The 18138-nt window shown below is 36.4% G+C and overlaps 3 protein-coding genes across 3 annotated transcripts; 1 reads left to right on the top strand and 2 right to left on the bottom strand.

Annotated features, from left to right (window-relative positions):
• Window positions 1-3885: 3885 nt before the first annotated feature.
• Window positions 3886-13835, bottom strand: LOC112055261 (phenoloxidase 1). The gene is made up of 12 exons (XM_024095287.2): window positions 13604-13835; window positions 12698-12893; window positions 11096-11204; window positions 10767-10887; window positions 7653-7861; window positions 7037-7289; window positions 6791-6943; window positions 6558-6692; window positions 6284-6465; window positions 6073-6215; window positions 5336-5571; window positions 3886-5007 (listed from the first exon to the last, which is right to left on the bottom strand). The coding sequence occupies exons 1-12, from the start codon at window positions 13712-13714 to the stop codon at window positions 4780-4782; spliced, it is 2076 nt and encodes a 691-aa protein (XP_023951055.2). The 5' UTR covers window positions 13715-13835; the 3' UTR covers window positions 3886-4779.
• On the top strand, window positions 8967-11456 carry LOC112055264 (2-(3-amino-3-carboxypropyl)histidine synthase subunit 1). Its single transcript, XM_024095289.2, has 2 exons — window positions 8967-9330; window positions 9746-11456. Exons 1-2 carry the CDS (start codon window positions 9084-9086, stop codon window positions 10759-10761), a joined length of 1263 nt encoding a protein of 420 aa, XP_023951057.2. The 5' UTR covers window positions 8967-9083; the 3' UTR covers window positions 10762-11456.
• A 1350-nt stretch (window positions 13836-15185) lies between the features above and the next one.
• On the bottom strand, window positions 15186-17696 carry LOC112055265 (protein ABHD11). The gene is made up of 3 exons (XM_024095290.2): window positions 17187-17696; window positions 16283-16650; window positions 15186-15456 (listed from the first exon to the last, which is right to left on the bottom strand). Exons 1-3 carry the CDS (start codon window positions 17610-17612, stop codon window positions 15318-15320), a joined length of 933 nt encoding a protein of 310 aa, XP_023951058.2. The 5' UTR covers window positions 17613-17696; the 3' UTR covers window positions 15186-15317.
• Window positions 17697-18138: the final 442 nt, after the last annotated feature.

Here is an 18138-nt window from a genome sequence, read left to right on the forward strand (position 1 = left end):
ACTAATCACCCCCTGATAGTTATTTTGGAAATATATTTCATGTACAGAATTGACCTCTCTACAGATTTATTATAAGTATAGATAAATTATAAGTGTAAAACAATATTAAACATTTTGATTATAAATCCTTAAACCATGTTTAATCGTTATTTTCTTACATTAATTTTTCTTAATACGTACAATCAACCAAACAAAATTTAAAAATACTACTTAGTCGTACGAAATATGAAGATTCAAAATCTTCTTTGTTTATGTTGACAGTCCCAACCCATATAGATAAAAAAATATCATCAGTATGAATTAATCTAGCCCCATTACATGATAGCTACTGTACACTTTTGAGAAGTAACCTTAACAGTCTTTCGTACCCATCATCAGACCCCTAATCATAGTCTCGAGCGCGACCCATCTAGATGTAATGTTCTTATCAATATAAACTAATCAAGCCCAATCACAAGATAGCTATTGTAAAGCGTTCTGGGTTCACTTTCTTTCGTCTCCGTTACTAGACCCTTTATGACAGTCACAACACATCAAGATGTAAAGTTCTCATCGATACAAATTAATCAATCCCAATTACAAGATAACTACTGTAAGCCGCTGAGGGGTTCCCTTAGCTGTCCTTCGTCTCCATCACCAGATCCCTAATGACAGTCACAACACCTCAAGATGAAAGTTCTTATCAATACAAATTAATCTAGCCCAATCACAAGATCATCATCATCATCATCATCATCATCATCATCATCATCATCATCATCATCATTGTCAGCCGATGGACGTCCACTGCTGGACATAGGCCTCTTGCATGGACTTCCAAACAAAACGTCTCGTGCCGCTAGCATCCAGCGGCTCCCTGCAACCCGCTTGATGTCTTCGGTCCACCTAGTGGGGGGTCGACCAACACGGCGTTTTCCGGTGCGGGGTCACCACTCCAGCACCTTGGGACCTCAACGCCCATCGACTCTTCGAGTTATGAGGCCTGCCCATTGTCACTTCAGCTTTGGGACTCGCTGAGCTATATCAGTGACTTTAGTTCGTCTGCGGATCTCTTCATTTCTGATTCGATCACGCAGAGAAACCCAAAGCATAGCTCGCTCCATCGCCCGCTGAGTGACTTTGAGCCTTCTTATAAGGCCCATAGTTAACTAAAGCCAATCACAAGATACATACTGTAAACCGTTGAGTTCCCTTAAAAGTTCCTCGTCTCCATCACCAGGCCATTATGCCAGTCATAACTCATCTAGGTGTTAAGTTCTCATCAATACGAATTAAATACGTCCAAACACAACTCCTGTAAATCGGTGAGGAGTTCACTCGTCTGTGCTTCGGCTTCATCATCAGATCGACACCAGACCCTCATTGAATTGTAGTGCTTTAATATACTTAATGAAAACATTAACAAACGCACTATTTGCCCCTGTAACATTCAAAAGTTCCTCTCGATTTCTCCAGGATTTCATCGTCAGACATGATTACTATGGGACCAATTGAAAAGCAAACCCTTTCAAACAAAAAAATAATTTATCAAATCGGTTCAGGCGTATTCGAGTAAAAAAAAGATTCCGACGAATTGAGAACCTCCTCCTTTTTTTGAAGTCGGTTAATAATATTGCTAGGTAACGCCGTATTGATAAAATTAAAAATAAATATGAGCCAAATATTTATTTTACTTTGTTTGAAAATATTTAGAACCAGTTTTCAATTATGATCAACCCATATTCGGCTCGCTGCTGAGCTCGAGTCTCCTCTTAGAATGCGGATTGGTAGACTTAACTCACGCAAAGAATTAAGAAAATTCTCTGGTATGCAGGTTTCCTCACGATGTTTTTCCTTCACCGTTTCACCGGACCGGATTCGAACCTACACCCTCGAAAATCGGAGGCAGAGGACATTTTTTTATTGTTTACAAGTTAATCCTTGATTACAATCTCACCTGTAGGTAAGTGATGATGAATTCTTAGATGGAAGCGGGCTAACTTATTAGGAGGAGGATGAAAATCCACACCCCAAGTGAGACTGTCCGGGTGTAAAATCGTGCGTGCGGGGATGTGAGGTGCATCACTCATGGGTTTCTCATTCATCGCTACACGCCCCCCGGATCGCGCAGATCATCGGAGTGTTACGAACGAAGTTGCCAAGCTTATACCTACGCTTGTTGTCTGATATGTACCTACATTCGCAACCAGCACATGCATTTATCACCTATGTCCAAAAGTCTTTGTACTGAGACTTCGACCCCTTGATATAGGCATAGTATAGATTAACGATACAGAAACACAAAAAGCATTACAAAAACTGGCTCTCTGTACCTATACAGAAGTCGTCGAATATTGGTGGCTCTCTCGTCTAGCTGTGTACTTTTGTAGGTAAGCGGTGTCTTGTATAACTGTTCTGTTGTAGTTACAAGTTTATGATTCGTAACCGGAAATAGCTAAAACTAGACCGAGGCTTAGCCATTTCCGGTTACAGTTAAATGCTACCTACACTACAGGCTCAACATAGGTGGTCTATTGATACTTACGAATTAGGTGATTTTACGTTGCAGATTTTCGTCGCTGACCGCTTGAAACTGCGTGCGTGGAGTCATTACTTCATTTTACCTTATTTACCTACCTAAATACAATTGCGATAGATAAAGTACATACCAGCAAGTCAGGAAGGGGCAACATAGCAGGAAGAATATTAGATTTGTTACACACGTAGGTAAATACCTAAAACTATAACTTTTGTAACTACACACACTATTTACCTACTAGTATTTTAGGTTTAAGATGATATTATGGCTCATAAAATGGCTTAACCGCTAACATGAGAACATAATTTTATTTTGTACTAGCGGACGACCGTGACTTCGTCCGCCTTTAGACCTATTTAATCCAGCCCTTACAGTAGTATCGCTGTAAAAATGGAGTAACTTCTCCCGTTTTCCCACCGTTTTCCTTCACGGCTCTGCTCCTACTGATTGTAGCGTCATGAAAAGTATACTAGGTAGGTATAACCTGCCCAGGAGTATGAAAAATAATTGTACCAAGTTTCGTTAAAATCCGTGGAGTAGTTTTGTTTCTATAACGAACATACATACAGACAGACAGACAAAAATTCAAAGATTTTGTATGTAAAATGTACCTATTTGGCCGCAATTTAAATAGTACAGCAGTCATTTTAGTCAAAATTAGATTCTTTTAGTTGTCTCAAAACCTATTTAAATGGTAGGGACGTCTATCAAAGAGTACAAAAGTCAAATGCAAATATCTCATTTCCAATGGGATTTTCGCTATTTGTATTTATTATCAATATTGTAGAAAATTAAATTCCCTACAACTTTTGTTTTAAAGCTTTTTGCGTTGAATCGTTTTTGATATAGAGGGTGGAGACTCGGAGAGTGAGCGGTTAAAGGGGTTTTGAACCAAGTTATTTTTTTTCCATCTAAGACCTTGGTTGGAGGTTGACTCATGACACACTCACGGATTTTTTTTTATAATAAGTAGGTAGTATAGAGCCGTGATAGCCCTGTGGATATGACCTCTGCTTCCGATTCCGGAGGGCGTAGGTTCGACTCCGGTCCAGGACATGCACCTCCAACTTTTCAGTTATGTGCATTTTAAGAAATTAAATATCACGTCTCTCAACCGTTGTGAGGAAAACTGCATACCAGAGAATTTTCTTGATTTTCTACGTGTGTGAAGTCTCCCAATCCGCATTGTGCCAGCGTGGTGGACTATTAGCCTAACCCATCTCATTCTAGTGAGCCGAATATGGGTTGATGATAAAGTAGAATAGTACTTAAGTACCTAAGAAAGAACAAGTCACAAAATTAATTATTTTAAGGTTGCAACTTTGTCGTTCATTGCGTTGTTTGCAGACGAAATGAAAATATAGGTATGTGTTTTTTTAAATTGCTTTATTAAAATTATAACTACATAATTAGAGTATTGGATCACGTTTTGCTTAAAATAGTTAGTAGCTCCTTAAAAGTTATGCACAATACTAGGTAAAGTAATTGTGTACCTAATTACAAATACATTTGACTTATGACTATCAGCCTTTCTTTTAGTAACTAGGTTATATTCGATTATCGGTAATTTATTACAGTAATCTATGATTATAAAATATTAACTGTAATCTAAAGCTAAATATAAAATAAAAAAATAGTTTACACAACTGTTTACGAAAATACGATTTTTAAGTTTACCGTACTTTGCATGGGCTAATTAAGTAACTCAATTCAATGATTGCGATTATCTCAATCATCTATTTATTTAGCTATTAATATTGTATTGTCTATGGGCGGTAACATTTTAAACTTTCTGTGGTAGGTTCTGAGCTTGTGTTATTTTATAAAAGCTGAAAATAATCAGCACATGCCCAACTATCAAGTTTGGATCTTAGCTTCGGGAGGTAGCAGGTTTCAAGGATCCAGACCTTCAATCATCTAGGTTTAAAGCAAATTCTAGTTGCTAACTAACTAACTAAGTATCTTAGTTACAAACATACATTTTTAAAGATCAAACCTTAAAGTGTATCTAGTGAAAGATTGCCACGAAGCTGTGTAGGGCGTCTGGAGATGATTTGAGTCATACACCGTGGAAAAAACAAGTTTTATACTTGGACAATTGAGGGTCAAAAATCTTGGAAACTGTAACATCCTGGTGGAAAAGCTGGTGGTTTTTGCCGAACTACATACTTACCTACCGTACCTATAGCTAATAGCTAATATAAAACCGTTTATTTTGTTACTTTGCATGGAATTCGTAAAGTTGGTAAACTTTATTAAAATTAGTTTGCAGCATTTTTAGGATTCGGTTCAGTAACATTTTGTAAGCGAATTGTAATGTCCTGGCGGAACATATTTGGCAGGATGAAATCGTCAATGTTGGCCGCAGTGTTAGATGGTCTGTCAAAAGGATAACCCATGCTGCGTCTATCAGGGTACAGCTTATCTTTCAAACCGCAATAGCTGGAAGCCTCCTTGCAGGTTAATGTAGAACCATCTGGATTATTTACCTAATGGATAGAAATTGTGTGTAATTAATTCAATGGTTAAATAAGAAAAGTTGTGAAGATTCATTTAATTAATATTTTGACAGTAGAAAAACATTTTAATATTACAACTGGATTTTAAACTACTATTTTTATACAAGTATATCCCGGTTTTGAGATTAAATAAGAAAGGTTGTGAAGGTTAATTTAATTTGATTAATATTTCGAGAGTATAAAACGTGTACGACGTGTATAAAACGTGTATAAACTATTTTGTTTATACGAGTGTAAGACGGAAGTTAGAATTTATTCATAAAAAGTCATAAAAAATAAATATATGAAGTGAACTTACGCTATCCAGGTCGTAGTTAGAGAGCATAACGAATAGATCATACTGTGCACCCGGCTCCGTGCCCTTTGGTACCAGCATGTGCTGTGGCCAACCACAGCCGCAGTAGTTGAAACTGACCAGATCAATCTGGCGAGGGTCAGTACCCTGCTGTGATAGGTCTCGGAATGTCTGCTCGAATGGAATCGATACGGATGATTCTGACGATTGGCGGACGATTGTGTTCTGGCCAGCATTTACTGTTACATAAAATTGATGTCATTAAACCTCCAAGATATTTTATTGTGAATCCTTAGCGAAGTAATTTTGTATTGGTGATTGCATTTTATTTTTTGTCCTTTTAAAAATACTGAAAATATTTTGATGTAATCTTATACTTTTAAGGACATAAATACATCTGCGTATGAATCACCATCGTCGTAGTCGTCCAATTTATTGCTGACTGTATTTTGCGTGTATCTTTCAGTTATTTTGCTTTGTATTATAAAATATGATTTAAGGTATAATCGTAATATATAAATGCGAAAGGTCATCAACACAAAATTTCGTAAGCTACTTGACGTACAAAGATGAAATTTGGCAGGGAAGTAGTTTACAGGTAGTCCTTAGATGTCCGCTAAGAGCGGATTTTCCAAGAGGGCCGGATTAGACCTAAGGGCTAAGGGCGGACGAAGTCGCGGGCGTCCGCTAGTATTGATTATGAAAAATTCTGAAAATTTTAAAGAAGTTGTAATAGTTACGTGGAATGACGAATTTGTCCATTTCGATAAACATCTTGCGTTGGTCAGACAGCGCCCAAGGAAGGTTGCGTTCGTCAAATTTGGGTGCGATGAAAATGCGCACAGTGGTACGCCGAGCGTCACCAGTATTGTTCACGTCAATACTGTAAAAATAAAAAAATAAAAATCAACTTGAAAAATAAAAAAATATATAATTTTAGGCCATACATACACATATTGGAATGGGCGATGATTAAGATGGGTAAAACGAGCGAAGACGGGTCCTCTGTTGGAAAAGTCCAGACCACGTGACAGGTCAACATCACTCTGTGTCCAGAAAGTGTTAAGGATATTCTGGTCCCCGGTGCTGCTCTCAACTCGCACAGACGATATTTGAACTCCTGGATTTTCCAGCTAAAATAATTGATTCGTTATTTTAGTATTAGTACCATAAATTAAGGTATTAAATATTAAATATACTTAGTAAAGTCTGAAGATTACTGTACCTCAGATCTTGTGTATGGCCGAACGTGAGTAGACTCCTTGAATGTCTGGAAAAGATCATCAATAAAAGCGTGCCAACGGTAGAAGAATGGATCACGCATTGTTGTTGCTTCATCAGCCATTACACTGAAAGATTCCTGAATCAAATAAAAACACACATGTATAAGATATATTGATAACCAAATAAAGTAAGAAAAAGATAAAGGCATATCATACATGCTTTAAAAGAACTCACGAGATACTCATGTTTAGGATCGTGCATATAAGCAGCAAAGCTGTGCCCATTATTATGGAGTGCGCCATAAAGTTGCGGATTTGGCGACAAGATGCTAGACTCCACCATGTTGCCCAATGTATCGATGTCTAGAGTTTGTGTTGTTCCATCTGCCTAAAAAAGATAAAATTGACATAACAAGATTTAAAACGGCTTATATTACGTCACTTTCATTTGCGTAATAATTATGTTAATCATTACACTTACTTTTTGAGCAAATCCAGTAGAAATAGCTTCTTCAACATTTCGCCGCCATCGTCTCATGTCATTGACGGTGATGTTGAGGCCATCAACGGGACGATTGAGATCTTGCCAAAACATATTAGCTTGCCGTGGAGGCCATCCACGCGAAGTGGTAAGACTGTCCAACTTCGGGAAGTATGGTTCAGGAATTGGTTCATTCCAATTGCTGAATTTTTTAACTCTAGGGAGTGAGTTGTTGAGGCGTTCTCCGTTATATCTGTATACAATTTTTCAAGGATTTTACCTTATTTTTTAATTTAAATAATGAATTCATGAGGAAGGAGTATGTAATTTGTCAAGGTGTTGAGTAACTTGTTTCAAATACGACATATTGTTGGAATTCTGATTTATGGAATTGTTTCTCGGAATTCTTTAGAGTCAGAGATTTCTAAACAGATGAAATAGGTAACGTGTAACTACTGGTAGTCCATAATAAATCGACAAGCTTGTAATCTTCCGAGAAACTGAGATTTCATTTTCTTAATTGAATTCCTCTAAATCTAATAAATGAAGAATATAACAGATTAATTGACCGACAATCACAAAAGCTTGTCGGTCAGTATAACGAATAAAACTTTACCTAGCGATTATTTGTTGGTGCATGTAGTAAAATAGTTCTCCTCGTCGATCTTTGTCAACAATGCGTCGTTGCCTAGCAGAGAATGGATAAACAAGATGCCAGTGCCAATGGTGAAGGTTAACACCAATATCTTCCCGGAAATAGGCCAGGCGGTGTTCATTATCTAAGTCTGTTGCAGTGAAATCTCTTGGTATGATGATAGGTATACGCTGTAATAAAAGAATAATTTCCTTTAATAAAATAGATTAATGCCCAAGTAATATATATCTAACTAACCTAAACAATATATCGATATTCAATACATCAAAACTACTTAAGTAGATAATAGTTAAGATAATAACTACATCGAGTTAGTACATAATTTTAGCTTTCATATAGTTATTAAAAGCAAATTATTTGGAAAGGGTGAACCAATCCTAAAGTAAATTTCACTGGAAGATAGAGGTGGTTTTTGAGCAATATAAAGGCTTATCCTGAATATCTTTCTTACAGTATAATTTATTATGGCGCCTTAATAATGAGTAGGTAGATAAGAAATAACCAAACAATTTTTAAAGTTTACTTAAATCTAATTGTTCAAATATCTGATACATATTTACAATTATTGGTTTTAAGTTCATAAACCTAACTCTGATTTTTAATGGAAATTATGTGATAGCGACGATTGTGAAAAATTTTGTACACGTAATACATATCACTTAATTGAGAAACGTTTCGTTCCATAAAGTTGTTGATATAATTACTTTTGTTTAAAAAAATAACTATATTACATTTTTTATTAGATACATATTTTTGTATATTTTGTGAAAAAGAAAAATGACAGAAAAGTCCATCTTTCAAATGGTATTGGGAAACGAAACGTAATTTGGCGAAGGAGGAAGAAGTCACGTACACACTACACAGCGTAGGGATGGTCGACATTTGTAAAACATCGATGTTGGCATCGATGTCATTATCGAAAGCTCAACTTCGATTATCATCACAAACCAAACATCGATTTTGGGGAACATCGATAATTTTGGCAATGTTAATTAACAACACAATAAAATACAATGAAATCGTTCGAAATTTATTAAATACAGGTTTATTTACTAATAAATAAATCTGTATTTGTGAATGCGTTCATAAAATACATAATTTGTTTGGCACGTTGGCGTTGGTCGTGGTTGAGGCTGTGGGTAACATCGATGATTGATTATCGATTCCATTAACATCGATGTTACGATATTTTTCCTATAGCAATATCGATATTAAAACATTGACTTTTTCCTTTCTGTGATCATCGAGCATCCTTATAAACAAGTCACAGCACAAACGTCAAATGTCAATTAAGCCCTCAAAAAGTAAAAACATTGGCGCGTTTTCATTTTTTATTTCCCAAATTATAACCTGCTCACGGTCGATAAATGATAAAAAAATGTGCTAGTGAAAATGAAAATGGAGGATTTAGAACTGAACCCCAATGTAATTGTAGTTCGCGCTAAACCAGAAGGTCAAAGGAAAACATTCAAACCAAATGTTCGTTCAATAAATAAAATTCCCGACGATTTGCTGAACGATCCTCTAATTAATAGAGCGTGTGAAGTCTTACCACAAAATTACAATTTTGAAATACACAAAACGATATGGAGGATTCGATCTTTGGGGTCAAAACGGGTGGCTCTACAACTGCCAGAAGGTTTGTTTACATTTACTGTGAAACAGAATAAATAAATAAATAAACATTAAAGTGAGAAAAGGCTAATGATCTAAATAAAGTTTATTGATCCATTCAGAATGTCTTCTTAGATTTCATTACGAAATAATTAATGAATTTGGATTAAGGATACTTGCTAATTTACAACTATTAAGTGTTCATTTACACGATTAACAACTGCTTCCGACGACTGTTGACGCTACAGTTGACTGCAGTTGCAGTCGGCGACGTCACGGCGGCAGTCTACTGCAGTCTGCGGTAGCAGTTGCTGATCGTGTAAATTAACCCTAGGCCTACCTACCCTATTACCCTATTTAAATAAGTAGAATTTGGAATTACAATATAACCTATTTGCGATATAAGTATGAGACTAACTTTTGAATATTCATGTTTTCAGGTTTAACAATGTTTGCAACTACACTCTGCGATATAATAGAGACGTTCACTGAAGCAGACACGGTTATAATGGGCGATGTTACTTATGGAGCGTGCTGCATAGACGACTTCACTGCAATTGCACTGGGTGTTGATTTGCTAGTGCATTATGGACATTCTTGCCTCATACCCATAGACCAAACCAGCAATATTAAGGTGCTGTATATATTTGTCGATATCAAAATTGATCCCTCACACTTCATAGATACAATCAAACTTAACTTCCCCCAGAAAACACACCTCGCTATAGTTAGTACAATACAGTTTGTCACAACTCTACATTCTGTTGCAAAAGTGCTTAGGATGGAAGAATACATAGTTACAGTTCCACAATCAAAACCATTGTCACCAGGCGAAATACTGGGATGTACTGCGCCCAAACTGTCGTCTGACTTTATAATCTACCTCGGTGACGGAAGATTTCATTTAGAAGCTATAATGATAGCAAATCCAAGTATACCTGCTTATAAATATGATCCATATGAGAAGAAGTTCACATCAGAGCAATATGAACACAAAGTCATGCAAAATAACAGGAACAATCAAATTAAAATGGCAGAGAATGCCCAAAAGTTTGGTTTAATTCTTGGTACATTAGGAAGACAAGGAAGTACAAAAGTTTTAGCCAATCTCGAAAAGCAAATACAGAACTCTGAAAAGAAATACATAAAAATATTGCTATCAGAAATCTTTCCCAGCAAATTAGCACTATTCAAGTTGGATGCGTTTGTCCAGGTTGCGTGTCCTAGACTGTCAATTGACTGGGGCACAGCATTCCAGAAACCATTGCTCACGCCATATGAGTTGTCAGTGTCTCTTGGGAATAGTAAATGGTTGAAAGATGATGGGACATATCCTATGGATTTCTATTCGAATGACAGCTTAGGGCCGTGGACACCCAATTATAAGCCAGTATTGTGTTCAGGTACAGACAAAAAGTGTGAAAATTGTTGTGGCGGCAAGGAAAAAGAGAAATGACTCACTGGGGCACCCTGTGAGGACACAGCGGCTGCTTCTCTAGCTTGAGCAAACACTCGGGAATCCATGAATTTAGATGGGAAGGTCTCAGCAAAGTTCTGAATGGGCACATTTTTGGTGTCGTTCCTGAAACAAATAATATTTACAATATGGTGGACTGGGTCATCATTTCTAACACACTTTATTTTTTTTTACCAATTTTGACATATTATACAGCTATGAGGTATGGCTATACCTAAAACCAATATAGAAATACTTGAAAGGTTTCAGAGAAAGACTCTAGTTGTGTTATATATTCCATTCTGCGGCCAATAAATATTACTTATCAACATACCTGTGCAAGAGTGCAACAGAATAACAATAGTTGAATAATTGTGGGTTGAGATTCACTCGGGCAAACACACATGTTGACAGGAAATCTTGTAGTTGGTTTTCAGGTACAGCTGTAAAGAAAAATTGTTACGACAATGCTATAATTTATTATAAACTAGCAAATCCGGTCAAGCTTTGCTTTGACTTATGTGCGCTTATTCCCTACCCCTAGCCCTACCCCTACCCTTCCCTACTCCCACCTTACTCCTACCCTAAATAAAAAAATTGTAAAAACCATCAATACTTTCATTTTTAAATATGTATATAGATTGTATTATTACTTATTAAGTAGACAATTTATAAATATTATATTTTATTTATGACTGCATTGTTTTTTTTATAATTTGGGAAGTAATAATGTTTCTTCACATTGATTTCAAAGTTTTTACAAAAGAAGTACTAAATATCTATGGAAGATTATGTCTATTGGAACATTCGGGCATGTATATTTTGGTAGAGTACTAAACAGAATGAGAGAACAGAGGCTTATATGTATAGACTTGGGTGAAAGTTTATCAGCCATACGTCTACCATAAGTAAATATGGCTGTCAATTATAGAGTTTGGACTGTGGTAGCTTTGTAAAGTTTCAATGGTTTTTCAATTGTAACAAAACAAAATGTAATTTTCTGACATTCCACAGGATACATATAAAGAGGAATCATGATATCCTCATCATCAGTTATTATTGACTGTTAAATTTGTGGCAGCCATTTGCTAGACCCTAAGTTTAATCTTTAATTATCTTTTGTGAAGGTAAATAAGTGGTCACTAAGTAGGTACACAATTTAAGAAAATATAAAAAAAATACTTAATATCTCGACAGTAGATTCTTCGCCACTGCTACCTCTCAAAGTTACCACAGTTCAAACTCCATATTTGGCTACCTTAGTTATCTATGGTAGGAAACAGCCTTCATAAAATGAGACTGGCTATTGCAGACTGTCCAATACTTTTCATAGCAAATTTTTTTATTTTTTTTATTTTCAATATATTTTTATATATTGTATTAAATATTATTATCTACTATTTTCACATGAGAAAAGTTTAAACTCTGCATCTAATGCTAGTTGACACAATGAACCAGAAGTTCTCAAACTTTTTTCTCATAGACCACTTTCCTTTCTAATTTAACTGGTTACAGTGGACCCTGTGCTAAATTTCTATTCAAAACTCGACAAAAAATATGATTAGATTCACCTATGGAAATTTGTTGCAACTGAATCACCAGAATTGATTACTTAGTTAATTAATAAATTGATTGTGTGTTGATGACAAAAAGTCAATACTATTGTCCAGACAAATATATAAACAGCCAATTTTAATTTTTGATATCAACTCACAGCACAAGGAAGCAATTATTTAATTTAGAAAACTACTCATTCAGTATGAAACCAGGTAAATTTTCTTGGACCCCCACTTACGAATCGTGAACCCCTATTTTTATGTCACGTCAACGTAGACCCCGCCGAGTCTTCCGTAGATCTGAGGGTCCATGTGGACCACTTTGGGAATCTATGGCCTGCTTAAAAACCTTTGAAGGTAGGTATTCTTTAATACTTTACACAGCAACTCGTCGATGACTTCGTCCGCCATTTCCTGGTGAGCCGGCAGGAATGTCGAGAACTCAGCGTCGCGTGGCAGTTGTCGCGCAAGAGTGAATCTCGGCACCTGTTGCAAGTCCTTCAACGGTATGATCTCGGTTGCCGTGTCCCCGTAGCGATTGTTGATTTCAATACCATTGTTCTGATAGTCTTCACCCTAAAACATTTTGAAAAGTAAAATCTTATTAATATATCGAACCTTGATATTTAGAAATTCGAAAAATGTTTGTTCCGTTCCCTCCATTACTCAAAACCGTACTCTAACTCAAAAACTATCCGTGTTTTTGTTGACCTCACGTTGGCATCACGCTGAAAGTACTGAATGAATTCAAACGAAACTTGTCATTGATTTGAGACCGTAATACGAAGAAGTTTAGGTAAGGGATATTTTTTGTCGCGAAAATTTAATCAGAAGGGGGTGAAACGGGGTTAAATGTTAGTATGGAAAGTCCTTCCGTTTTCAAATTACATTTGTAAATAATGGTATGTGTATTGTGTACTACCAGAAAAAATACTAAAAATAATATCATTCAAGATTTTTCAATTTTATACCCATAATGGGTTAAAGAGGGGTTAAAGTTTTTAAAATATATCATTCATGTTTTGATGGACTTTTTATTTATGTATACCTATACCTAAAACACGCGAAAATATAAATAAAAGGGTGAAATAGTTGTTCAAAATATAAAACATCATGTTTTATGCGGACAAGGTCGCGGGCATCCGCTAGAATAAATATATAGTTGTGGGAGTCGAACCCACGGCCTTGCAGAGGGTACGGTCACTCGATACCCTCTGCGCTATTGACATTCTAACTTAGACAGAATGAAGAAAGGTATTAAGAATTAAACAGAAAGTTGAACTTACCAAATATTGTTCGGTGACTTGGAAAAGTGCATTATTGTCGCCCTTGGGTGAAACCATCGGCTCGTTTGGCCGATCGAAGAGCAGCTTTAGACTATTCACCACGTTAGCCATTGTGAGGTCTATGCCACTATTAGTTTTCTATAAAATTGGTATTGAACTACAAAGAGGAAAAACTACAAAACGTTAAACGAATTTAAGTCCTACTTTACAATGATTGTAAAGTGGATATGACATGATTTTTGGTCAATAAGGGAGTTATATACCGGTGGCAACAATACCTACATAGTTCCGAGTGCAACAATGTTTCAAAGCGCAAAACCACAAAAGAGGAAATGATAAGATACATATGAGAAATTCGTTGGTTTCCATGCCGTCTGTAGTGTCGGTCCATCCGAGAATTATTGTAGTTACCGACAACTTCAGTATTGCGCGACCTTTAGCTGCTTCCACATTCACAGTTAAATCTGTTGTTATTTTTTTTTTATTCTTTACAAGTTAGCCCTCGACTACAATCTCACCTGATGTAAGTGATGATGTAGTCGTAAGATGCAAGCTAACTTGTTAGGAGAAGGATGAAAATCCACACACCTTTCGGTTTCTACACGACATCGCACCGGAACGTTAAATCGCTTGGCGGTACATTGGCGCATCAGGTGGGATTGTAGTCAAGGGCTACCTTGTAGAGAATAAAAAAGTCTACTAACCTACATTACAAAGGGTGGTGAGTTGAAGTCCTATAATCCCCTATGGCCTATTGGTAGGTGGCGTGAGACCTTACGTCAACGTGTACTGTTTACTCTGACACGTTCAAAAATAGAATTGGGTAGGTATGAACCTAGGATTTCCTTCAAAATGATAGTAGGTATTGTCTTGTTTCCAGGTAGGTATTGTTAAAACATTGTCTTTTTCACAAACATTAAACCTTTGTATCTACCTATTTTCCTGTATTTTGTTTAGGTAGTTACAAGCCAAAACAAGCTCATTAAAATTTATCTTGTTATTTATTTTAGTAATAACTACCGGATGCCCGCAACTCTGTTTCATACAAATCCCGCGGGAACCATGGATTTTTTGGGATAAATAATATCCATGCTCTCGTCTAAGTTTCATTGTATCTATCTCATTAAAATTTCATCAAAATCGGTTCACCGCTCTAGCTGTGAAAAGTTTTCAGACTTTTTTTCATTTTTATTCTTTACAAGTTAGCCCTTGATTACAGATTGTAATGAGCTGTTGGTAAGTGTTGATGCAATCTAAGGTTGAAGTGGGCTAACTTGTTTGGTGGAGGATGAAATCCACAGCCCTTTCGGTTTCTACACGACATCGTACCGGAACGCTAAATCGCTTGGCGGTACGTCTTTGTCAGTAGGGTGGTAACTTGCCACGGCCAAAGCCTCCCACAGACCTGGACCAATTAAGAAAACCTCAATCGGAACTACCCCGCGGTTTCACCAGCGTAGTTCTAATCAATAATATATTAACGTGTGCCAATTTCTAGTTTAGAAGAAATAATTGAGTAAGAAACTAGCAAACATAGGTAGGTACTAGGGAAAGTTTTCAAATAAATTGAACACAAAAGAAAAACGTTATATTAGTTATTTATATTTAACATGAAATTGTAATGTACATAATAAATTTTACTAATAACTATTAATAATTTATATAACCTAATCAGAACTAATAAATTTGAGCTAGGTAACAGATTGTCTCTACATCATTTATCTTTGAGGAAACTGCAGGCAATTTCGAGGAACTTCTCAGGCTTTTGACTGTGAACCCAATGGCCTGCTCCATCAACAAATTGCAGCTGGGCCAGTGGAAAATATTCTTGGATTTCTGGCAGATCATTTTTTCTAAAAAAAAAAAAAATTTTAATTTATATCTACTAGTGGAAGCCCACAAATTCATTGGAATAGAATGCAGTTTTTATATAATTTTTCTTTTCAAGTTTCAACTTTATATAGCAATGGCCACATGGTGCAGTGGGTAGTGACCCTGCTTTCTGCATACATAGTTGTGGGTTCGGATCCCACAATTGGGAAATATTTGTGTGATGAGCATAGGTGTTTTCCAGTGTCTGGGTGTATTTATACATTATATGAGTATAAGTATTTATATGTAGTATAAATATATAATCCGCTATGTTAGTAACCTGTAACATAGGTTATATGCTTACTTTATTGTTTAAGTATATTTTTATAGACCCAAACAGATACAACCACTACACAAACTCTAAAGGATGATTGGAAGGAAAATGTCCCACCACCATGGTTTCTCTAGTTCATAGTTTTGTCTGATGCACTCATTTTGTTCCTGGCCCCAATTTTAATTATAAAATTGATGTGGCAGTAAGATGTTGTTCAATCATGCTGCAAGCCAGAATGGTATAACAGATCTTGATGAAATTTGGCATAGAGATATAAAGTCTGAACAGCACTTAACACATTCGCTGCGGAACTCATTTTTCTTTACTTTCCTCTGGTGTGGTACGAGGTTATTGACCTCATACTAGAACTTTATGTGGTCCGGTGCGAGGTCCATCAACCTTGTAACTCTTGAGTACACTAGACATACAAAGTAAATTGACCTCGTACCACAGCAAATGTGTTAAGGGAAGTTTCCCTTATGTGCTGTACAGTTGTAGGCCATGAATTTTTATATTAAAGAAAAATGTATTACCCTATGTAATCTGACAATGAGCCTCCTATGAAGAGTGTTGGTCCACAGTACTGAAGCCCTTTCAAAGATGACGGAAAGCTTGCAATATTCTGCTGGAAATTCTCTTTCAACGCTGGTATGTTTACTCTCCACGAATAAGACCCAGTGTTTGTTTGAATCAAATTTGTAATTAGGAAGTTTCTCAGATTGATATCAGGTATAACAGCTTTTAACTGTTCGTCAGCAAGCTTTCTTGCTTTGGACATTGCTATGCCTGACCTTAAAGACACAGCAGCCATGGCGTCAAAGAGATTCACCATTGAAAATATTTGTGGGCTTGTTTTAGCTGGCGATATATCAACCACAATCAGGCTTGAGACTAAATCGGACTGAAACAATTTATTAATGTTAATTTTCATACACCATCTTAGTGGTAATTGCAAGTAAAACTTTATATGTTAGTTGCAAGTAAAATTTTCTGAAATAAACTGATTATTAATGAGGAAAATCAAGTCTTAAGAACTTCAGAAAAGTATTCAGATCCATAGAGCTAAAAAGTTGTATGAATGAAGTCAATCAATACAATTTAGGATCTGAGAGAGACTTTAGAGCCTTATATCAGTCAAAGGACATTATTGTGTACTAGCAGATGCCCACGACTTCGTCCTTAGACCTCTTTAATGTAGCCCTATCGCAAAATATGTTCTTAGGGATTATCTACTAACTATAAACTACCTCCCTGCCATTACTTCAGTTTTACATTTCAACCCCTTCTCTTTTTATTATTGGGCATTTGTTCTGCTCAAAGGTCCCATTTATCATAATACCAAAATTCATTTTGATCGGCTCAACAGACAGACAGACTTACTTTCGCATTTATAATATTAGTATAGATAGTAAAGTGCAGGTACTACGTACAACTTACAGAGAGCAGTGACAGCACCATGGCAGTGCGGCCACCCATACTGTGTCCCAAAAGGGACACTTTAGATATCTCAAGTTTCTTCAGGAGCTTTATCACATCCTGGGCCATATGCAGATAGGTATGCTGAGACGAATGTTTGCTGTCGCCATGGTTACGAGCGTCTATGCTTATCACTTTCCGCCCAGTCGATTTATGTATTGCTTTGCTCATACTGTTCCAGTTATTCTTGGAACCTAAAAGCCCGTGTAAAATAACTACGGGAGGTCGTACAGAGGTCTCGTCTTCAGTACTCTCGTATGAAGAATATGCTAAGTCAACGGTTTCGGCATAGCTGGAAGGTGCAGTCGCATACCGTAGGGACGAAATTGATAATATTTTTGGACATATTCGGAAGAGACTTTTTGTGTAGAGCTTTTTGAATAACATATTTTGAATTTAATTTTCTTTTTAATTTAGGTTATAATTTTGACATTTTGAATTTTTGAATGACAATATTGACATTTGACAATGACAAGTGACAACGAGAGACAACGAGAACTTGACAACGACAAGCTTTATAGCTCTGAGTTCTAGCCCTTTTAAGTCTCGATTTTTTTTTAATCTGAGATTTTTTGAACCTACCAGCCAGTCTAGCACATGTTATCAGTGACTGTCAGTGTCAAGTAATATTACGAGCAAACAATATCCAGGTTCACTGGAAATATAAGTCAGACGCGTATATTTAGCACCTGCACCGCGCGAGGGCTTTAAGTAGCGTCACAATTAGATATGTACTTAATTACAATGGTTATCACCATCATAATCAATGCAATTTTTATAGCAAATATAATATAATGCATTGTAATAGAAAATACTGTGTTAGGAGTGGGTTCTACAGTACTTATAATTCTATGGTACTACAATAGTCCACCGGGCGAGGAATGGGGATCGAACCTACATGCCTACCCTCTAT

Source organism: Bicyclus anynana, chromosome 8 (assembly GCF_947172395.1).
Source record: "Bicyclus anynana chromosome 8, ilBicAnyn1.1, whole genome shotgun sequence".
In the NCBI taxonomy this organism is placed as follows: domain Eukaryota; kingdom Metazoa; phylum Arthropoda; class Insecta; order Lepidoptera; family Nymphalidae; genus Bicyclus; species Bicyclus anynana.